The sequence below is a fragment of the Lonchura striata genome, chromosome 3 (assembly GCF_050655825.1).
Source record: "Lonchura striata isolate lonStrDom1 chromosome 3, ASM5065582v1, whole genome shotgun sequence".
Lineage (NCBI taxonomy): Eukaryota > Metazoa > Chordata > Aves > Passeriformes > Estrildidae > Lonchura > Lonchura striata.
In genome coordinates this window covers 556,542-579,262 of record NC_140705.1, presented here as the reverse complement: position 1 = coordinate 579,262, position 22,721 = coordinate 556,542, and the positions used below count along the sequence as shown (strand labels likewise).

Below are 22,721 nucleotides of genomic sequence, written 5' to 3'. Positions count from 1 at the left end.
ACGGGCAGGACCCGGCGGCTAGGGCGGGGAGCGGGGCGGGGCGGCACGGCAGCGGCTCCACCCCTTCCGGCCCGCGGGAGGCGGTGGCCCCGGCGGTACCGGGCCGCTACCGGACGCTGACGGTCTCTGTGCCTCTTCAGCGGCGGCTGCGGCTCCTCCCCCGGGGCCCTCCGGGTCTGGCCCCGCCGAGCGCCGGCGCGGAGGACAGATCCCGGTGAGTTCCTTGCCGGTGTCCCCGCGCGGTCACACCGGGGACACGCGGGGCTCGGCGTCTCGCCCTCCAGGCCCAAGGGCCGCTGGCTGTCCGGTCACGCCGCGCTCTGGCCGATCACAAAGGTGCACGGTGCGGGGAGCAGCTCAGCCGTGTCCCCGCGCTGTGCCCGATCCCCACCCGCATCCCTCGGTCCGCGCTCCCGGTGGCTCCGCTCCGTTACCACGCTCGGCCTCTTCACGAATCGCTGCTGTCCCTCTGCAGGTCCCAGGGCGCTGGATGTGCCGGGCTGTGGCCGTCCCGGGGGAGCCGTGGCCGTGCCGTGCCGCCAGCGATGATTCCCCGCTGACAGGTACAGCCCCGGCCGCCTGCCGCTCTCCGGTCACCGCGGAAATCCCGCCGCTGCCCGTTTGCCCCGAGCTCTGCAGCTGCCCTCTCCCGGGAAGCACCATGTCCCCGGGGGGATGTGGAGCCACCCGGTGCCTGGCCCAGCAGAGCAGGTATGCTCGGACTCCTCAGCCTCACCTGAGTGTCACCGGTTCTGGCCTCTTCTCGTGCCGGTGCTTCTGCCTGTGACGCGGGAGTATTTTGGAGGCTGCGTGGTGTGGCAGTGCTGCTGAGCTGGGGAGGACAGGGGGGCAGCTTTGGGGTGTAGAGAGGGAAGGACCATGGGGAGGGAATGTGGGGTGGCCATGGATTCGTGAGCTCCAAGCGAGGAAGGTGGACGGATTTACCCGGCTGCAGGAATCACCTAGCTCCTGGTCACTGAGTGGACTGGGTCTTGGGTCCCTTGGCAAGTGAACTCCAGTGAAAAGTGCTTTAGCCATGTCTCACCCTGGGAGGAGAGCCCTGGGGAGGGTGGGTGTGAGTGTCGCGCTGCCCTGTGCCTGAGCTGGCTGCCACGGTGTTGCTGCTGTCTTCCCCGCGCTGGGATTTGAGAGTTCTGCGGTCTTGGCCCTGTCATGCACAGCTGAAGGAGGCAGGACAGGGCAGGACAGCTTGGGGCCTGTTGCCAGGGCACAGGCTCGCTCTCAGGGGCAGTTCCTCTGCAGGCTGAGCGGCGCCGACTGCAGCTGGGGATGGTTCCACTGGTACTTGTGCTGAGGTGCAGGTAGGAGCCGGGCCATGGGGGCTGCACCAGGGTCAGCCCCTCCCTGCTGCCCTCTGTAGCTCAGCAGCAGCCCTGGCTGCCTTGGCGGGCCACCATGGACCAGCCCACTCGTGTGCCTGGGCCCTGCCGGCTTCTGGGCTGCTTCAGGCGGAAGCCACAGGCTGTCAGTGGGGACGCACCATCAGAACCGGAGCCAGAGGCAGAGGAGCCCCAGGAGACGCGTGTGGTGATGCCCCTGGACGAGGGCCAGGCACTGGAGGAGTGTCCCCTGTGCCTGCTGCCGCAGCCCCCCGAGGCCTTTCCCAGCCTGGCCTCCTGCTCGCACCGCTCGTGCCGGGCCTGCCTGCAGCAGTACTTGCGCCTGGCTGTCAGCGAGAGCCGCGTGCCCGTGTCCTGCCCGCACTGCCCCGCCGCGCTCCAGCCCTCCGACGTGCACCGGCTCCTCCCTGAGCCCGCCCTGCGCGACAAGTATGAGGAGTTCCTGCTGCGACGGCTGCTGGTGGCTGATCCTGGCACCCGCTGGTGCCCTGCGCCTGACTGCAGGTACTGCCGGGAATGCGGGGCTGGGTGTGGGCCCCTCTCCCGCAGCAGCCGCGTGTGCCTGTGTCCTGTGAGCCCTTCCCAGGCTGGGTTCCTCAGCACTTTGTCCTGCCTTGGGCTGGGAGTGCCCAGGAAAGTGTCCAGTCCTGTGTGGCTGCAGAGCCCATGCAGCTCTGTCTGCCAGGGCTGGTGTCCTTAGCTGTGCTAGATACTCTGTGAGCCCTGGGGCTGTGGGTGCTGGACAGGGTGGGTTGGTGAGGGTGGATCCCAGCTCTCCTGAGCCGGGGCTGTGGCTCCAACTCAGTGCAGGACTGGGACTGCTACGACCTGGTCTGGCTGTGTGGAGAGGGTGCACCCTGCTGTAGCCCAGCCCCAGCTGCCTTTTCCCCACAGCTACGCTGTCTTTGCCCATGGCTGTGCCGAATGTCCCCGCCTCACCTGTGGGCGTGAGGGCTGTGGCACCGAGTTCTGCTACCACTGCCGGCAGCCCTGGCACCCTGATGGCCCCTGTGCACCGACCCCCAGCCTGGCCACCCCCACAGCACAGCTGGCCCAGCCGGAGGAATTGGCCCACGGTGAGGCCCTGGCCCAGGGAGGGAGCAGCAGTGCTGGGGTTTGTCACAGTCCTGTGCCTCTGTGCTTCCTGCCTGTGGGGCTCCTGGAGCCAGGATCCAGAGTTCCTCTGCTGCAGTCTCACAGCCCCTGTGCCAGTTGGGCTGGGGTGTATAGAGGGACCTTGGCTCCCCCCATGATACCTGTGGGATGGGAAGAGCCTGGGACAGGCTGGGATGGATGCATACTGCTCTGTCCTGCTCCCCCATCCTGTCTTATCTCCCCCCAGCTGAGGCCGAGGACATCAAGGTCTGTCCTCGCTGCAGCGCCTTCATCATGAAGATCAATGACGGGAGCTGCAACCGCATGAACTGCACGGTCTGTGGCTGCCTCTTCTGTTGGCTCTGCCTGCAGGAGATCTCTGACGTGCACTTTCTGAGGTCAGTGCAGGGCCACAGGGCTAAGGGGCCCGGACAGGAGCTGGGGGGGGGTGTGTGGGACTGCACTGAGCCGAGGCTGGGGGCCCTGACAGGATGGGGAGCCGGGATGGGGGCATCCAGGCCCTGCGCTAGGTTCAGGGTTAGCCAGGGGGAGCAGGGTGGTCTGTGCTGCTGGGTCTGGCAGGGCTGGGGCTGGCTGCTGGCACCCTGTAGGAGGCAGCTGGAACTCGGGGTTGGAGGAACCTGGCTGCCTGCTCTCTGGTGGGTTCAGGGATGTCCCCTGACATGGGGCTAGGCTGTGCTGGTCTCTGTCTGCCACTTGCAGAAGCCTTGGCTCAGCTCCGCTGTGTCCCCACAGCCCCTCTGGCTGCACTTTCTGGGGGAAGAGGCCGTGGTCACGGACCCGGAGGATCCTGTGGCAGCTGGGCATGGTGCTGGGAGCGCCCATGGTCATCTCCCTTGCTGCGGGTGTTGCTGTCCCTGTCATTGCCATTGGGATCCCCATCTACATGGGTAGGAAGGTACTGGCAGGTGGTCTTGGAGTCCCTGTGGTCCTGCTGAGTCTGATAGCCCATGGCTCTTGGCCTGGACAGACCTGCAGTGCTCCCTGCTGCCCACAGCACATCTCTGTGCCACCCCTGACTTCCCTCAGCACGTCCCTGTGCCACCCACAGTGCTGCCTTGCCAGAACCTTCTGCTGCCCCCAGCAGCCCCTGCCAGTGCGGGTGTGCTCAGCCTGGGGAGCGGGGGTCAGGGTGGGTGAAAGGAGGGAGGGTTCTCGGGGGGCTTTCTGGGAACACCTGTGCTATGGTGGCAGTGTTGTTGTGGTTGCCTTTCCCTGAGGAGAGGGAGGGGTGTCTGGATAGCTGTGGCTGGAGCTCTGCCAGGCTGAGTCCCTGGGGCTGTGCTGAGGTCTTTGTAGAGCCCTTCACCTTTCTGTCTTGTCCCTGAGGTGCTGGGCCAGAGCCGGCGAAGCAGCCTCTCCGGGTGCCAGCAGTGCCTCTCTGTCACCAGCAGCGTTCTCCTGTCTCTCTTTGTATCCCCTATCATAACAGCTCTCACTGTGGGTGAGTGCCCAGGGCACTGCCCATGCTGGGGGTGGGACTGTGGCTGATGTCTGGGAGCAGAGGCAGCGGGGCTGGGGCTGGGCAGTGACCGCTTGTCTGCCCGCAGGCGTCGGTGTGCCCCTGGTGCTCACCTACGTGTATGGGACCGTGGTGCTGTCGCTGTGCCGGAGCCGCTGGGGCTGCAGGGCCGGCCGCACGCCTGGGGACCTCGGCGTGGTGGAGCTGGACAACCTGGCCAAGCGTGGGTCCCACACAGCTGGCAGGCCTGGCCCGTGCCCTCCCTGCTCCAGCAAGGGGCAGTCCATGGGAACGGCGTGCTCTCTCTCCCCAGTGAACGAGCTGTGGTCGGTGCTGCCCAGCCCCAGAGCGGGTGAGGACGGAGCCTTGGACCCCACCGCCTCCCTCCCCAGCAGCAGCCGCAGTCCACGCCCGGGGCCGGTGTGGCCAGAACGGGACAACCAGTCAGCCAGCACAGTGGCCCTTGCGGGGAGCATGCTGAGCGAGGGCCAGGACGCCTCTGACAGGTAGGCAGGGTGGCAGTGCCGAGGGGGCTGGGGGAGTGGCACATCCCTTCCAAACAGTGTCCCCTGCTCCCGCACCCCTTTGGGCTGCTGCCCTCAGGCCAGTGTCTGTCCGCAGGGAAGGTGTCACCATCGAGGTGGAGGTGTCCGTGGAAGCGGTGCCACGTTCTGCTCGGCAGCAGAGCCTCAGCAGTGCCCTGTCTGGGCAGAGCCTCTCTGGGGACTCCCTGGGAGCCACCAGTGACAGGGGCAGTTCCGTGGGTGTCCCTGTGGAGTGATGGAGGCCTGAGGGGGAGAGTCATGATCCACACACAGGCCCTATGCCCTCCTGTGGCAGAGCCAGGCCCCCTCTGCCAACACACCCAGCCCTGGGAGCTGGGTCCTGGGTGGGTGCCAACTGCCCCCAGCACTGCTGTACCCTGCACTAGCCCTGTCTGCCCCTTTCCCAGAGGCACCACTAGGAAATAAAGCTGCTTACCGAGGGTCCCTCTGTCTCCTGTAGCAAAACTCGCCTGAGAGCACAGCCCCCTGGCAGCCCAGTGGTGTGCACGACAGGCATCACGTCTGTGCAGGTGTGAGGAAGAGGACACTCAGGCCACGCAGGGGTTATTGTGGCCTTTCCCTGCCTGTATCAGCTCATCTGCCCCGAGAGCAGGCTCCAGGGTTAGGGGAGGGCAGCAGCCCCCCAGCTCCCATCTCTGGTGCTGGTCCCCACAGGATCCATCCTGCATAAAGGCCAGTGTGGAGGGACCACCATGGACTCTAGGTGAGGACCTATTGCCAGATGGGTTGTGTAGTTCAGGCACTGGGATCCTTGCTTCTCTGACTCCACTGCAGCATCCTGGGGAAAAAAAGCTGCTCCTGAATGTTTTGCTGCTCAGAGTTGGGCAGTCACAGAATGAGTAAAGAATGTGGGTTGGAAGGGAACTTAAAGCTCATTGCTGTCCCTTGCCATGGGCAGGGACATCTTCCACTGTCCCAGGTTATTCCAGGCTTCATCCAGCCTGGCCTTGAACACTTCCAGGGATGGGGCAGCCACAGCTTCCCTGGGCAACCTGTGCCAGGGCCTCACTAGGGAAGGATTTCTTCCCAATATTCCATCTAATCCTGCCCTCTGGCAGTGGGAAACCATTTTTCCTTGTCCTGTCCCTCCAGCTTTCTTGGAGCACCTTTAGGCACTGTGACTCTAAGGTCTCCCTGGATCCTCTCTTCTCCAGACTGAACATCCCCAGCTGTCCCAGCCTATCTCCATGGGAGATGAGGTTTGTGGGTTGGCTCACCTGCACAGCTTCCTCCAGCTGCTCTGGGACTCCCACGTGATGGGGTTGTGCCTTTGGCAATACCTTGAACTGCACATCTTCCCTTTTTGAAGATGAACTCCACCCATCTGGTCCTGGGCTGTTGTTTTGGCTTCTGCAGCTCAGTCTGTCCCTCCCCAGCCCAGGTGCTGCCTCTCCTGGTACCTTTGACCCCCTTCCCTGGCAGCCCCAGGCTGCAGCTCCCCACCCTGTCTGGTGGCTCTGCAGTGAGTTGTCCAGTCCTGAACTGCTCTGGAGTGTCCAGGCTGGGCTCTTGCGCCCTGTGTGATTCTGGTGCTTCAGAGCCTCACACAGCCCAGTGCTGCAGCTGGATGTGCTGCTTAGGCTGCTTCCACGCTTAGGAACTCTGGATGAGCTGGTGTGTTGCCCTAGAATAGGGCTGCCTGAGGAGACCTCTCAGGAAGACTTTTTTCCTTTGCAAAAGTGGGTTTGCTTTCAGCACAACTTCCATTTGCTGCCAGGTGGGTTTATCTCAGATCACTCTGGGAAGGGGCTGCTCAGTACCTCACACTTCCTCCATGCTGGCAACATCCTGGTCGAGGGTACTCCTGATTTTGAATAAACAGAATGAATAATCACAGGGACAAGCAATCCTAAAACATTAGTTATGTCTGCAGTCCCTGAGAGCTGAGGCAGCTTTGCTTGGTGACATTAAAACCAGTTTGTCTCAATTGCCGTGTGCTGTCATCCCATTCCTGCTGCCAGGCATCCATCTCCAGAGGGTTTGATTTTAGACTTTGTTCCTAGTCATTAAGGTTTGTGATGCAGTCTCCAGTCTCTGTGGAGTCCCCAAAATGGCTCTGATTCATGGTGACCTCACATCAGTAACCTGTAGACCGTTTTCTGTGTGCTCTGTTGATGTTTTACTCAAAATCCCCTGTGGCAAGTCCTGTGCCACAGCAAAGACCCTCAGAGCTGCAGGTGTTTGCCTTGCCTTGCTGCAGCTGCTCAGGGAATAGCTGCAGGGCTGCTGTGGCTCCTGGCAGGTTCAGTGCTGGCAGCTCACCAGGAACAGGAGCACAGGATCCTGGGGGCTGTGCAAGGAGGTGCCCTGGTCCCCTCCAGTGGTGGCTCTGGCCTGGCTGTGACAGGGTGGTCAGACAGGGGTGCCTGAGGTCCAGGGGGACCCCCTGGCAGCAATGGGGTCTGCTGCCCACAGAGCTTCTGGCTCCCTGGAATCCTGCGGCAGATGGGGCAACTCCAGGGTGTGGGGGAAGCAGGGACTCAGGGAAAGAACAAGGGTGGGAAATGGACATAAAAGGGGTCAGTGGTCTGTGAAAAGAAATAATGGATCAGCACAGAGTGCTCTACTTTTCCAGTGGGCTCTTCCTGCCACACAGGGAGAGCTCACATGTATAGCCCACATCCTTCCATCAGTGTTTTACAGCCCACGGGCTTCGCTCCTGCCAGAGCAGCTACAGGTACCGACAGCCCTTGTCCGAGCTGTGCATCAGGGAGGAGCTGCCTCTTGACACACCTTGACAGAAGGTGCAGCTCTATGGGTGCCATAGGCAGGTGAGCTCAGGGGCATGCCTGGTACCCCTCCCTTGAGCAGACACAGACCTTCTCCAGAGGCTCACGTCTACTCTGTATGAGACACCTCAGAAAAGTCATCCTGGGGAAACTGGGAGACACAGGCCAAAACCCTGCAGTGATTCCAAGACCACAGGGACAAATGTTCTTCTCCCCACCCCACCTTCCTCACTTCCACCTCCAGGAAAGAACCAAGGACCAAGACCACACCTGTATTTTCTGATCTTTTAGTTTGAAAAAAGTATTGATTGAAAGTGTACAACTGAACACGGCGTGGCTGCAGCACTGCCGCCAGATTGTTTCACAAAAAAAACCAGAAAGGGCCTTAAATAATTGGGTGCAGATTAAAAAAATCTCAACAGTGAAAAAGTTCTTCCCTCCAAACAGAAATTCACAGGCACAGAAATGGCAACAACCACATGGAGACAATGGGGGGACATCCTCCTCCTCAGCACGGACTCTGCGGTGCAGCGCTCCCGGGCGCGGCTCCGTCCTCGCTCCCTCTTTGGAATGGTTACGGATGAACAGTGCGACATGCCCTTGCTAACCAGACCCGCCCCACCCCCCGACCAGGACACGGACAAACAAGGCCTCTGCTAAGGCTAAAAAAAGGACAAGACCTGGAGTCTTGAGTTCAGCATGGGTAAGAAACGAGAGTCTGGTGAGCACAGCCCAGTCCCCAGGTGGGCCCTGCTACTCCAGTTTGGACTTCTTGGTGCTGTCCCCACCGTTCTCCTCTGCTGGTGCCACTGGCTCCCCCAGTTTCCGCTTCCCACTCTCAGCAGGTGGGTGTGTGTTACGGGGTTTGAAGCTGATAATGATGCAGGTCATGTTATCACAGCCGGTGCCATCCCCTGAGGTGTCTGGAGCCAAGCACTGATCCAGCAGCTGGGAAGGGACAGGGCAAGTCAGCAAAGAGAACAGATACACACTGGAACAGCACCCTGAGGCACTGGGCCCGTTCCAGCACCTGACAGTGGCTCAGGGGCTGCCAGGCCAGACCCATGCAGGAGGAGTCAAAGGCTGTTCCCACCGGACAAGGGACAGAGATAGCCTTGGCAGCCCCAGGTTTCTGAATGTGGGCAGAAAGTCCTTGGGCTGGACAGCACCCCTGAGGTCAGACACTGGCTGGAGTGCCCAGGGAACCCATCTGAGGGAGCTGGAGGGCAGAGCCAGGCACTGAGCTGGGACACAGAAATGCCACATTGCTGGAGGGACAGCAGAGCTCATCTTACCTCTTCTACAATGGAGGAGAGTGGCCGCAAGACTCCATTCTCATCCTTTTGGGTAATCTTCGACTGGATGAAATCCACCACTTCCTGGCTGCTCATCACGTTCCTGCAGAGCAGAGAGGTCAGGCATGCAGGCAAAGGGAACACACATGCCATAGTGTCCAACAGGCCTTCCTCGGGCCCAGCTCTGGAGAAAGCCTGGAGCGGTGATGCCCCAGAGGCACAACGGCTCCCTCACTACTCACCAGATTCCATCACAGGCAATGACCATGAAGTCGTGGTCATCATTTATTGTCAGCACTTTGATGTCAGGCAAGGCAGAGATCATCTGCTCTTCTGGAGGGAGGTTCTTGTTCCGCTTGTAGAAGTGATCCCCTGTGGTGGGGAGGAAGATGTCTGGGCACAGGCAGTGCTGTGCCCTGCCACATGGCATTCCCAGTGGGATCAGTGAGTGCTCCCACAACCTGGGATCAGGCTGTGGGCCACGAAGCAGAGGAACCATTGCATGTTCCAGGTGTAAGCTCTGGCAAGCCCAGGGAAGAGGGGTCTTGGCCAGCTCAGCCTCTCTTTACTCCAAACCAAGTGCCCCTTCTCTGGCTCCTGGGGCCAACATGAGGCTAACAGCACACAGCACCTCTCACCCCTGAAGAGGCTGCGGCTGCCCTATGCCTGGAAATGTTCAGGGCCAGGCTGCACGGGGTCTGGAACACCCTGCTCTAATGAAGGTGTCCCTGCCCATGGCTGTGGCTGGAATTGGTTGAGCTTTAAGGTCCCTTTTTCCACCCAAACCACTAACCACTCCAGGGTTCATTTTATGATTCAAAGTTCCCTTGATAAACTGGCCCTCAGTTTTGACTAGCAGCTTATCAGGAATCATCCTATGAAGGCACTTCTACAGCCACCACAAAATAGCAGGTGGGAATGCCAGTGTCTCCCTAAATAAACCCCCTATTTCCACCCTAGTGTTTTATATCTTTACACTAAGATAATGATTTCAGTGGTTTGGGTCCTTCTGTACACACTTAGATAAATAAATGGGCTCAAACTGCCACGAAACCAGGTCCTCAGGAGGCAACACACCAAGATTCCTCAATAACCCAGTAAGCATGAAAAGTCTTGTTCCAGAGGCAGCAGTCTGGTTTTGGGACAGTTTACGTGAGGTGGTTTCTGACAACCCAGCTACTAGCATAACAGCCTGGGATGTGTCAGATGCTGCTTTCCACTGACGTTCAACTGTTTCACGGCCATTTTCTCCAATTAGACTGAAATCTCCCATCAAACATTGAAGAGGTTTCACTCATCTCATTAAAAACTGTTCCACAACCTCAGTGGCTGGCAGTGCTGTCAGCGTGGCTCTCCTGAGGCTGGTGCTCCGAGGCCAGGCCTGCCACCATCCCCTCTCCCTGCTTACCGATGGCCCTGGAGAGGTTGAGGCCGCCATTCACCCTTCCGTCCATGGTGACCTTGCCACCAGCATTCTTTATCCTGGCCAGCTCCACCTCATCCTCTGGCTTGTGGTCGTAGGACATGTCGACAGCCTTGCCGCCCTCTGACACGACGCAGCGTGAGTCCCCGGCGTTGGCCACGATCAACTGCTTGCCACGGATGAGCGCCACCACAGCCGTGGTCCCACTGTCTGAGCCAGGCTGCAAGAGACAATTCCAGTGAGATTTCCCAATCTCATGCAGTGTGGTGGGTCAGGATTCTGTGGCGTTCCACAGGTCTGTTCCCTCTGCTCTCATGTGCTAATTCCAACCCCAGCCCAGCTTGAGCACATGCTCACTTCATGTCAGGACATTTCCCCAGAGGAAGAAATTGGCACCTTGGAAGCCATGTCCCCTTTTCCTGACCCCCTGGGTCCCTGGCCTGCCTGACTGTGCCATCATGGGCTGAAAAGCCACAGCCCTGCCCGGTGAGGAGCCGTGCTGGAGCAGCGGTGCCAGCAGAGCCCTCCCATTCCTGCCCCATGCTCTCCCCCTGCACCGCCTTCCAAGCACCTCACACCCAGCAGCAGCATCAGCCTCCTCCATCTCAACCTGCTGTCCACATCCAGGCCCATCCCTCAGCTTTTGTACGAACCCAGGCTGTCAGAGCTCCCTCAGCCCCAACAGAGTTCACAGGGTGTTCTGTCCCCACCTGAACAGGAACACCCCCTAGCTGAGTCTCCCAAGTGCCCCTGGCTCCACGCTAAGCTGCAAAACACATAACCAGGGTGCGCACCTCCTCCTTCCCCTCCATGCCTGGTAACAACATTTCCTCCTCTTCATCTTCATCCTCCTCTGCTTCTTCAGTGTCATCTTCATCATCTTCATTCTCTGCCTCTCCACTGCTGTAACCGTCCTCATCCTCACTACATTCCTACAAGAAAGGAGAGATACCAGAGGAGTCACACAGGACCCTTGGTGCTGTCCCCCAGCTGGTCCCTCCATCCTGGGGACCAATGGTCAGTGCCCCCAGAGGTGTGAGTGACCTGCCATGTGTCCCCCACACTTGATGGCTACAACCAGAGCAGCTGGTGTCACTACAGCAGCAGATGAAGGGATGGTGCATGCAGCAGGACCAGGGGCTATCAGCTATGGCTGCTGCAGGATGAGTGAGTGTCTTCTGGGGTTAGCTCAAGAATCCCAAACATTCCCATGGGATGGCCTCAAAGGATCAGCCTGAAACACCTGCTCCTAGGAACACACCTAGGATGAGCCAGAGGCTCGTCTCAAGTACCACCATAAGCAATGCATTCTGCCCAGCCAGAAGGCCACTCTGTTCCAGTGCTGTTTCCTACCTCACTGTCTTCCTCCTCTTCCTCAACCTCATCTGACTCATCCTCACTGTCCTCAAAAAATTTGGATTTGGTTGTGCGCTGGGGCTTTCCCGTAGAGGAGCAGGAGGGCCCGGCCTCCCCAGTAGAAGAGGTGACGGCCTCGTCACCTTTGCCTAGTTCAGGCTTCTGCAGAGCAGGGCTGTTGCCTCCAGCGCTGGCTTTGTCTGAGGTGGAGGAAATACCCGTGATTTCTTCGTCTGGCTTCCCGTTCTTCCTCTCCTTGTGGTCGGGAAGCTCCCCTGGGTCAGCCTCTCCATTCATATTTGACTCCCCATCATGCTGCTTGCCTGTCCCCTCCACAGCGTTATCCCCAGCTGCAGCTACAGACTTGGCTTTGAGGTTCTTGGTGCAGTTTTGTCCGTAACGTGTGAGAAGCTCCTCGATGGTCATTGTGGCTTCTTCGTGCAGAAGAGCAGCTTCCTCATTATCCACTGCAAACAGAAGAGGGAGAGAGAGCAGGACACTCACCACACTGGGTGCTGTGCTGAGCTGCCCCAGCTGAGGCTGCTGCTGGCAGAGCTCTAGCAGTGCTCCCCAGGCTGACTCTGAGCACACAGCCAGCCCTGTGCCCTCCCAGAGCTCCAGATGCTACAGGTGAGCAGGAAGGAAACAGCAAGGCCACAGTTGTGATGACAGCACAGCCTGCCAGTACCCCCTGCCCCAGACCCGGTTTTTCCTGGCTGACTGACAGCACCACAGAGTGTTTACATCAGGCATGAGGGCTGGTGGTAGCACAGTGTGCACACCAGGTGTGTGGCCAGGGGGTAGAGCCTCACTTGCCCAAGCATAAGCTCCTTGGGGGCTGCAGAGAAGCAGAGCCACCACTTCCATGTGCAGGTTTGGTCATTAATGCTGCAGCTAGGAACACAAGAACAACTGAAACACCCCAGGGATCCCCACCAGATGCCATCTGGACAGGTACAACAGGTGAGAGCACAACTTTGGCCATCTCCCAGATGGGACTAAGCAGAAAGTGGGATGATTTTCCCCAGTGACCATGGGCCAAACACCACTGCTTCCCTACTGACATCCCCTTGCATATAGTTTGCTTTGCTGTTTAATCCCCAAAAGAAAACAAATACAGATAGGCCAAATGCTCCTGAAAATACAGAACAACAAGAAAGAAAACCCAACTACCCACCCACCCTTCATCCCATGACTTCATCCATGTCAGCTGGAGGAAAAAACCCAACAAATTCAGCATTTCCAGACTGACATATTGTTCAAAGTGACAGAATCACCTTGCATCTGTCTCAAGGCTGGTCACATGGTACTCAGCAAGAGCAGTACAGGATTCCACCCCAGGAAACACCTCCTGGGCTGGCAGCCACTTGCTGGTGGAACACTTGCTTCTTTGTGGGAAGAAGAATTGCTCAAAAAGACCAGGATCTGCTTCATTCCTATCTGTACTTGGTGGCTGCCACCAGCCAGGGAGAGCTGAGCACTACACACCACCACATCATTTCCCTTCCACAACTGAGTCCAGCTCAGAATTCCTGACATATCCTGGAACCCTGTGACCCACGGAGGAAGTTCTATATAAAATGGTGTCAGGCTGCTTTGTTATCTATAGCATTAAGCTTGCAAATGGATAAAGGTTCCCCCTCTAGCACCAGCCCAAAGCCATGGGCAATGCTAAGGGCAGTAGCTCAACTCAGCCAAAATTTAACTGAAAAACCAGCACAGAAAACCTTGTGTCCAAGGAGACTTGACCCTGCTGCTCTACATCCCTGTCCTGGAGCTGCAGCCTTGTCTGTTCAGTGACATCTAACTTACCATCATCTTCATCAGCAACTTTCTCCTTCTCATCTTCATCGTCCTGTGGCCGCCCAGCCATTTGAGAGAGCTCCTTAATCACCTCCTCTGTGGTGAGCTTGGCATCAATGGCCAAGAATGCATCTTCCAGGGCCTGTGTATGAACAAAGACATGAGAGGGCAGCTGCCCCCTCCCTACAGGATGCCTGCCTGCCATCCTGTGCAATCCAGTCTCTTCCTGCTTGCACACTTTAACTAATCACAGCATGGCTGCAGCTGGCAGGGACCTACAGGCTTCTCCTGATCCAACACCCTGCTCCAGCAGGGACACCTAGGACTATGCCCAGACAGGTTCTGGATAGCTCCAAGAATGGAGACTCCATCACCTCCCCGGACAACCCACACCCAACTGGGTACTGACACAAGGGTTTTCCTTTGTGTTGGCACTTAGTCCAGGGCAGATTTGGCTCCTTACCTTTTGCAATTTGCCTTCCTTGTAGGCCTTCTGGTCTTTGATGATCTCAGGGAGGTACTTGGCACAGTACAGGGCAACTTCTTCTCCTGAAAAAGAGAAGAATTTATTTAAAGAGGCTCATCCTTCCAGACAGAACCTGCTCTTGAGCAGCTGAATTCCTGAGGTAAATCCTGGGACACAAGCCAGAGCAGCTCCAGACACAGAACAGTGACACAGCAGCTGAGTGTGGGGATCCTGCTTACACCTTCCCAGTAGGATGTGCAGACGGCCCTGGCAAACCTCAGAGCTCCAAACCAGCAGGTTTGGCCAATGCTGTGAACTTCCTGAGAGGGAGCTTAGGCCGACCCTTTAGGTCCAGCCTACCTGGAAATCTTTAATTTCACATGTCAGTGAAACAAGAAGGAAAGGGAAGCTTTTGCTCACTGTAGGTTCTATTGGAGCATTACCAATGTGCAGTGAGCACATAAAAAATGTTCTGTCTCCTCGTGAGTGTGCCAGACAAAGGGCAATGAGATCCCAGAGACTGAGATGAAGCTCTCAGGAGATAGGGCAGTCACTCGGTACAGGAAAGAGCACAGCAAGATAAACAGCAGCTCTGCTGAGAGCATGGGGGATAACCAGTACCGAGAGACAGATCAAGTCAAGTGCTCATCCTAGAGCAGCTGAGAGATTTTGAAAAGCCAGGAACTCCCCCAGCTTGGTAAGTAATGGTGCCAGGTATGGAACAGGGCAAAGGAGGAATTTGTTTAGATCCTGAAGATGCTATTAAGAGAGAAGGAAGAGTAAACATTGAGGGATGATGAATTTCTGTAGTTTATCTTGAACAGGGCAAGAAAGATAAACTAAACTAGTGTGAGTTTTAAGAGATCACACTAGTCATTGAGGTTTTTACATGAGAAAAGAACAGTGTAGGACACTGGAATGTGGACATGGCTCACACCTCATAAAGAAGAAAACTTAGAGTCAGAAACTGAGAAACAAATGAAATGATTGACAGAAAGAGGGAGAGGAGCAGGGCAAGCTGCAGGCAGGTGGAGGGTCCCACTGCAGGGGCCAGGAACATCTTGAGGCTGGGCTGGACGGATCATTCCCATCCCAGTACAAAGAAATAGCAGTGTGGGTGGCTGGGCACAGCAAGCCAGAGCCTACCTGCACCTGGGGCTTTCCTGTAGGTACAACCAGAGCCATGTGGGCTCCTTTTCCTTTGGCTACAGGAGGGTTTTTCACAGGATGGACCATCCACACAACTTCTGACCTTCCTACTGCACATTCCAACTTCCCTGCCCTTCTCTGAGCCCAACAGAGACTGTGGGGGCAGCTGGGCATCAGGAAGAGCTGTACAGACAGGAGCAAAGCTCTGAGAAGGAATGGGGGAGCAAGGGAGGCAAGAGGAAAGCAGCAGCCAGCCATCAGTTCAGCAAAGGGAATATAGTGGGAAGCAAAGAAGTGGGGAGATTTGGGAGAAAGACAAGGGACTTTTCCAATGTACCTGCAGAGAAGGGATCAAGTGGCCATTGACAGAGAACAAAAACAGCCAAATGTCTGCTGCTACACCATGCTGCAAAACATTCTGTGGTACAGGGAACAAAGAGACTGGGTCTGACCGGGGAACACTGGAGACGACCTCTGGCAAGGGCCTAGAGTGACAGGACAAGGGGGAATGGCTCCACATTGACAGAGGGCAGTGTTAGAGGCGATATTAGGAAGAAAGTTTTGCCTGTGAGGCTTGTGAGGCCTTGGCCATTCTAGGTTTTCTCCAAAAACACCTCTTGGAGGGAGGTGAAAAATTGTTAGATGTCTCCATGAGAGAACCTGAAGGACAGTGATGTCCTCAGTGCAGAGGCCAAGTGCCAGCGGAGGCTCGAGGGCAGCGTTTGAATAACAGATCTCTTGGTCAAACACTACTAATCACTGCAGAGCCCAGCAAACAGCAGGAACCAACACCAGCCTCCAACAGGTACAGCACAGAAAAGAACATGGTGTGGATAAGGTAAACTGATCCTGGGAACATGAGGCAGCACTGTGACCTGCAGCTGCCAACAGACACAAATCCCCTCTGACATGCTCTGTCCATTACTGCTCCAGCCCCGTGGTGGGTGCCAAAGAAGGACTGCTGTGGCTTAACCCCAGGGGGCAGCTAAGCACCAACCAGCCACTTGCCCACCTCTCGTGGAACCAGGGAGTGGATTGGAAAAGTAAAAGGCAGGAAGCCCTTGAGTCGAGAGAAGTTTAAACCAATAATTTTTTAAACACAGTGAAAAGGCAAATAGCAAAGAGAGCGAAATAAACCTCAAGAGACACAAAGCAATGTGAGATAGATGTCAATGAAGGCACATTATTAAAATAAAAGCTAAAGCACAAGTAGACAGCAATAGGGACTGAGCAAACACTCTGTGCCCCCCACTCAAGGGGCAGAGTGCCCAAATGTCATCCTCCAGAATCTGGAGGCAGGGAGGCCAGAGCACATAGAAAATGGAGCTGGGGAAGGCAGAAAACTGGCCCAGCAGCATCTTTCAAACACTGGAAGGCTTGTCCACATGAGGGAAACATAAGAGAAAAACTGATCAATGAAATGGAAAATGCTAATAGGTAAAAAACACCCCATACTCACCCTTTTTCAAATAACACAGTAATAAAAACATTTCCCAACCTATCTGGAGCAGGAAGGTTACTGGAGTGTTTCAGGGTGAGAGATGAGCAAGGTATACAAGAGAAGCTAAATTCAGTTTCTATACTGCCAGCCAATAAAGCTTAGCAAGGCTCCTACCCAAAAACTTACTCTTACATAAGCAAGAGTAATTGCTTCAAACTTAAGAACTAATGCATCAAAAAAAAAAAAAAAAAAAAGAATCACACAATAGCAGGGGATGGGCAAAAGCTGTTCTTCTAATTCAGATTCAACTATATCCATGTCCTTCCTGATATGGTTTGTCCAGGGAGAGCTGCAGAGATTCAATCACTAGACATCTAAAATATGAGTTAGAAACTCATGCCAGTGCTTTGCCATCCCATGCCTTTCCCTAATGTCTATCTCAAATCTTCCCTATTGTATTTAAGAACACTAAACACAATACTCGGTGTCCTGTACTTACAGGAATGTCATGTGTCCAAAGTCTCTCTAAAACCCAACACATGGTGTAAGACCTTGGCAGCTGAGAAACCAACACACTGAGCTCAGAGGAGAACAGATGGTTTGATACTCTTCATTCTTGACCCATGCTCCCTATCTTTACTTTTGCCTGACACACACACACCGTTTTGAGGTGAGCAGTTCCTGATCCCTACATCCCATTTGCTTGTCATTCCATGCCTTGCAGCACCAACTCATCATGCCCATGTTCTCCAAGATACCCTTCAGGATATCAGTGACTGCTCCACATGGGTCACTGCACACTCTGAGATGAAGTTCAGGAAAAAAGTAATTTCAGAATATGGAATACATTCTTCAGAGTGAGATGACATCTTTGGAAGAGCTACTTGCTACAAACACGGTGATGCCAGTCACAAACTGGCCACTGTTACAGAGCCAATGAGCAGGAGGAAACAGGCAGCTCAGTTCATCTACTGCACACAGATTTTCAAAGAGCTTTGAAACAAGCCATCAAACCTTTTCCATAATAAACTGCCACAAGAAAAGCAGGGAGCTTAGATAGGAGCAGTTTTCAGAATGCGGGATGGCCATTGGGAGAGCTCCTTGAAAAGCTATGCTGTTCAATATCTATATAAATTAGCAGGAAAAGAGGTCAGTAAAACATGATGGATCACTCAGGATGATCAAAACTAAAATATTTTGCAAGATTTAACAGCAGGATCTTGATCCAAGGATCAAGATTTAACAGGCAGAGCAAATTCTGTAATAATGTTAGCAATAATATTTAATAGCAATATTTGGTCATACAAGCAGAGAGAAACTTTGGACTCCTCTTGACTGGAGAAAAAAAAAAGACACAGAGTCCAAAAAAGTAAAAGTGAAAAGTACTACCAGAGTGATTATTCACTCATTCCTTGTTTAATGGATACTGCAGTGAAATTATCAGGCAGCAGATTTAACCATATATTTTTCAAATGATTCTGTGCAAAAGACACAGTGTAAACAGTCACCAAACACAGAAACCTTCTTAAAATACAATCAGACAAATTTGTGAAGAGTTAGCACATCCAGAAGACTCCACCATGTGTCCAGGATGGAATGACTGCAATCTCCAGTTTAAAGAGCCCTTACAGGGAATGGATCTGCCTGTTTTGATTTTCCCTCTTTCCCTTGGGCAACCACTAGAACACACTGCCTAGAGTCAATCACAGGTGATTTTTTTTACCACTTTTTCTTTTGTGACTCTCCTGCCCGGCTTATCCACCATAAAAACAGCCATTCTCAAAAAGTATAAAAGATGGAATAAAAATCTGATTTCAATTTCAGATCAAACCCTGACCTTCCTCCTAGGACCCCTACGAGGTTCAAAACATCTGTTGATGGTATCTATGAAAGAAAATGCTTCCATCAAGGAGCAGAATTCCTAACCACAGATGGATGCCCTAGCAGCCCAGAGGGGTCACATTGAAGGACAGGACAGAGCAGAGTGGACGCAGTTACCTCCGTGTCCATCGTAGACAGAGAACATGGCTGTTTCACTGTCCAGCTCAGGAATGCAGTTGTGGGCATCCTGAAAGAGAGAGCAAAGGTCTGAAATGACAGAGATTGCATTAGACCCACAGAAAATCATAGGAACACAAAATTGTTGGGATTGGAAAAGCCCTCTGAGACCACTGAGCCCAACCACTGCCCCAGCACTGCCAACCCAAAGTGCTGTCCCACACCCCCAAAGAGCCACAACTACACTGCTTTTAAACCTTCTAGGGATGGGAGCTCCACCCCTGCCCTGGCCAGCCTGTGCCAGGGCTGGACAAACCTTTCCATAAAGAAATTGCTCACAATAGTCAACCTGAACCTGCCTTGGCACAGCTTGAGATTGTTTCCTCTTCTCCTGTCCATTGTTTCCTGGGAGACAAGTGTGACCCCCTGCTGGCTGCACCCTCCCCCCTCCCCTCAAGGAGTTGCAGAGCGTGAGAAGGTCCTCCTGATCCTCCTTTTCTCCAGGCTTAACCTTCCCCAGCTCCCTCAGCCACTGCTCAGTCTCATACTCCAGACCCCTCCCCAGCTCCTTTCCCATCTCTGGGCAAAGCACAAAGGTAAAAACCACCACAAGCCATAAGCAGTGCACAGCCCTTCTCTCCACAAGGTCTCTGTGGAGCAGCCAGCTGTGAGGAAGGCATCCCCATGATTTTTACAGCCTCAACTCCTTCCCCATGGGCAAGCAAACCCACCTTGGCTATTGCAACACAGAGCCTGGAACAGATGGCCAGGCTGAACCTTTCTCCTAGGCCCAGCTAACCCCCAGACATTCCTTCAATCCAGCCCTCACCACCTGACATCCCACACTCCCATGGTCAGGAAGAACATGTATCCTGCAATATGTTCAACAATGTGATCTTTTCTGTGGTTCATCACCTTCATTGTGCTACAATTGCCACAAAACATCGTGCTTACTCCAAGAGAGCAGTCTCAAATATCTGAATGTGTCCTTGCTGCCAGCAACATTCCAAAATTCACACACACAGAACTAGATCACAGCCCAGCAACCACTGAGCTCTCTCTTTTTTTGGGTACAACTCCTTGGATAAAGTCTCTTTGCTCTCCAGAATTCCAGTTTTCTGGAAATGAGAACTTTGTTCCTTGCTCAGGAAACAGGAACAGTGAGGCTCTGGGTTTATGTAGCACTCTTTGCATTGTAACTGCTGGCACTGGGATGAAAAGAGCTTCTGAACCAGCAAGTGACCATCTGAGTTCAAAACGAGTAATGACTGAATGGTAATGCAGGAAATTTCCCCAGCCCTCACTGGAGAGAGCAAATGAAAACAGAGATAAACCAAGAAGCAGCATTTTAGTGCTCACTTTTCTGAGCATTCACAGAAGCCAGTGAGACAGTGAACCCCCAACACAATAATTGGGATAAGTCCCAGGTGACCAAACAGCAGTGTAATTAAAGAGATGCAAATGCTGCTGTGGAGGAAACCCAGCACTGGCACCAAAAATAGTCTGTGCTGCCCTTGCTGAGCCCCTTCTGAGCCTGTCCTGATGTGTCCTCGCACTGAGCCCCAGCCCAGGGGCAGAATGGGCAGGGGGAGGCCTCAGTTCCCACCCGCCCCAGGGCTGGTGGCTCTGCAGGGCAGAGGCAGGTCCTGGCACTGCCAACGCCGCCAGGGCAGCGTGCAACCCAGCCCTGCTCAGGGAGCTGCACTGACTGTCGTCTCACTGTGATTTCGTGTGCTGAAGAGCTCACAAGGGCTCCAAAAGTCTGCTCCAACTACTCAGCCTTATGGATCCCTCCCCAGTCACCAGAGTGGTTACTGTAACAGCGGTGAAAAACTCTGTCTGGAACATCAAACACCCAATTCAGCCGACATGAGCAAGCAAATTAATAAATTAACCTGAGAGCTCATGTAACAAATCTCCACATTTTAAACCAAACTCTTTCAGTTTTTGCAGCAATGGCTTTTGTTCTAAGCCATGGGAAAGGAATGAAGCTGCACACTGGTGTCTCACTGTGGGGGTACAGGCAAAGTAGGAGCAAAGAGTTTAGAGAAGCCCCAACCAAGCACATCCTGTGCCTCCCACTATATCCCAGAGCACTCCTCTGGACAATAAAACTGACTTCAGCCCTTTTCTTTGTTGCTTCTCGTACCTAATACAATTTTTTTTTTGTATCCATATCCTTGGGGTCCCTCATCTGCCCCAAACATTTCCTTACTCCCAAAGTAACCACTCTGGGCTAAGCTACAGTAATTTCTTCAGAGCCCTGTACACCCAGCTCACTTGAAGGCTCCCAAAACCCAAGTACAAAGTGACAAAAAGCTCTTTTACACCCAAAATAGCTGTACCTTACCAGGTGCATACTCTGACTGGCTTCACCAACACACACAGAACCACAGCATTAAGCACAAATATTTGCTCAGGACTTTCTCAAGCCTTGTAGAAGAGCAGAAGTGCAACTGAACACGAAGAGAATGAAAAAAGAAAACAAGGTAAGACAGAGAGCAGAACACAGAGTGCTGGAATGCAAGAAAACTGACTGCTCAGCTGTGTGTAAAACACACATTTCTCTCCCATCAGAAAAAGAAGCAATCTGCAGCAGGTTCAACTCCTGCCATCTGCTTGTTTCTTGGGATAACTCAACTAAACCATGTTCACACTGATGGCCTCAGTGTTGCCTCTGCCAGCAGGGATAAACCAGAGATGCTGGGTAGTGCAGAACCCACATCTGCAGCTCAGGGCCTTGCCCAGCCTCTGCACAGCTACAGCCCCAAGTGAGGGAACCAGAGCCCTGTCCCAGCTGCGGGAGGGTTGAGTGAACTCACCAGCACCATAAATCAGGGTCACTCTGCTCTCCCACATCCAGCCTGTGTCCCTCACACAACCCAGCTCTGAGCAAAGGGATGCCAGAGCTGCTTACACACACATTAATCCCTTTGAGGTCACACTCAGTGCTCCAGCAATGTCCCTGTGTCCCCAGCTTGGAATACCTCAGGCACTGCCAACCAGTTCCACTCACGTTCTCTGAGAGACTCTCAGGAGCACAAGCACCAGTTCTGCATCTTCCACCCCGAGGACCAGAGTCCAGGGCTGCACACACAGAGAGGAGGAACCACCTCAGGTCACTGATTTGTCACCTGTAGGACTGCTGTCGCACTCCAAGAAGCAGTGATGTGTCTGACAAAATGGCTTATGGACCTAGACCAGCAAAACTTCAATGTCTGACAGCCTGAACGAGACATCCTCTCCAAATCACCCACAGCAAACAAAGCAAATTGAGAGATGTATCTGGTGTGGCTGCAGGGACCAGGATTAATCCCTACTGAATCCAGCTGTTTACTGGCTGCCCAGAAGGGAAAACAAAGCAGCACATGACTGGTACTCACAGAGGGTCTGAAGTTCACAGACCTGCAGGGCAGCAGCCCCACACCAACCAAGAGCTCTAAGAGCAGTTCCTGCAGCCTCCTGCACTGGGGAGGCACAGGCAAACCCTGGATCCTCAGCCAGGTGTGGGTCTGGCGGCAGCTCATCTGCCCACAATGAGCCCAGCAAAGCCAGCACTGGCAACAGGAAACTGACAGCAGCCATAAGAATTCTTCCCACAGATCTTCCTATAAATAAATAAAAACAGGGAGGAAGCACAGCAAGACACGGACACTTCATTTCAGGGGAGAAAATCAGGCAATTTCCCTGAGAACTTCCCACTCGCTTTCACTCAAATGCTCCTTCTCTTCATTTTTCACCCCGAACTCCTCACTTCTCGCAGGGATTTATCCAGCCGCACGTGTCACCCGCGACACGGGGGGACGCTCCACGCAGGAGCCGGAACACGCAGCTGCCGTGTGGAAATCGGGAAAGGCTGGGGCGGCACCGGGCGAGGCAAAGTGCCCCTTCCGGCCTCGGGAAGGGGTGACCAAGACCCCCGGACCTCCTCGCCGCTCGGCGCCGTCGGGGCCCGCCGGCGCAGGGCCCCGAGGAGCGGCGGCTGCGACCGCCGCCGCCCCGCCGGCCTCACCCCCTCACCTCCATGGAGACGCGCCATCCCTGCATGGCGCTGAACCCGAAGTGCAGCGGGCGCGGCCCGAGCCCGGCGCCGTCCCCGGAGCTCTTCACCGTGTTGGGCTGCGACAAGTAGGCGCCCATTGCGGCCGCGGCGGCCTCGGTCGGCGGCGCCCGGACCGGACCGGGGGCGCGAGCGGACTGCGGAGGCGGCGGGACCTCGCACCGGCGGGCGGCGACCGGAAGTCGCGCGGCCGGAAGCTCGGCGGCCGGAAGCGCCGACCATAGAGGCGCGGCCAGAGCGGCACCGCGGCCCGCTCCGCCCCGGGACTACCTACACGGCCCGCGGGTGGCTTCGACCTGCCCTGAGGCTCCTCCGGGGGAACAGCGGACTTGGAACCAGCGATGCCACCGCCAGCCGTTGCCGCAGGCGGCCACTCGCACAGATAATGGCGCGCACGCTCACAACTACCAAAATTATCGCCCTGCCCCTCTGTATAAGGGGCCCTTGCGCACACAGCACCTTATATAGGCTGAGTCACCCCCCCCCCCCCCCCCCC

General features: G+C 55.1%; 2 protein-coding genes across 11 annotated transcripts; one reads left to right on the top strand and one right to left on the bottom strand.

Moving 5' to 3' along the window:
* The first annotated feature begins 31 nt into the window (after nucleotides 1-31).
* LOC110478510 (E3 ubiquitin-protein ligase RNF19B) lies at nucleotides 32-6,432 on the top strand. 6 transcript variants are annotated; one of them, XR_014953503.1, is made up of 10 exons: nucleotides 32-214; nucleotides 476-711; nucleotides 1,264-1,865; nucleotides 2,256-2,437; nucleotides 2,704-2,854; nucleotides 3,180-3,367; nucleotides 3,807-3,921; nucleotides 4,028-4,162; nucleotides 4,253-4,445; nucleotides 5,598-6,432. XR_014953503.1 is itself a non-coding variant. In XM_085574183.1 (10 exons), the coding sequence occupies exons 3-10, from the start codon at nucleotides 1,417-1,419 to the stop codon at nucleotides 5,662-5,664; spliced, it is 1,455 nt and encodes a 484-aa protein (XP_085430309.1). In that variant the 5' UTR covers nucleotides 32-214; nucleotides 476-711; nucleotides 1,264-1,416; the 3' UTR covers nucleotides 5,665-6,432. The 6 variants fall into 6 exon arrangements, 4 of the variants coding, with proteins under 4 accessions (XP_085430309.1, XP_085430308.1, XP_077638643.1 ...); XR_014953502.1 differs by lacking the exon at nucleotides 5,598-6,432 and adding an exon at nucleotides 4,561-4,928; XM_085574183.1 differs by having other exon boundaries at nucleotides 3,213-3,375.
* A 1,073-nt stretch (nucleotides 6,433-7,505) lies between these two features.
* PPM1G (protein phosphatase, Mg2+/Mn2+ dependent 1G) lies at nucleotides 7,506-22,660 on the bottom strand. Of its 5 annotated transcripts, none has more exons than XM_085574172.1 (10): nucleotides 22,496-22,660; nucleotides 18,166-18,235; nucleotides 13,575-13,660; nucleotides 13,121-13,253; nucleotides 11,306-11,775; nucleotides 10,747-10,884; nucleotides 9,938-10,172; nucleotides 8,772-8,901; nucleotides 8,530-8,632; nucleotides 7,506-8,182 (listed from the first exon to the last, which is right to left on the bottom strand). In XM_085574172.1, exons 2-10 carry the CDS (start codon nucleotides 18,191-18,193, stop codon nucleotides 7,988-7,990), a joined length of 1,518 nt encoding a protein of 505 aa, XP_085430298.1. In that variant the 5' UTR covers nucleotides 18,194-18,235; nucleotides 22,496-22,660; the 3' UTR covers nucleotides 7,506-7,987. The 5 variants fall into 5 exon arrangements, with proteins under 5 accessions (XP_085430298.1, XP_021400845.3, XP_085430295.1 ...); XM_021545170.3 differs by lacking the exon at nucleotides 22,496-22,660 and adding an exon at nucleotides 22,186-22,398; XM_085574169.1 differs by lacking the exon at nucleotides 22,496-22,660 and adding an exon at nucleotides 21,549-21,829.
* Nucleotides 22,661-22,721: the final 61 nt, after the last annotated feature.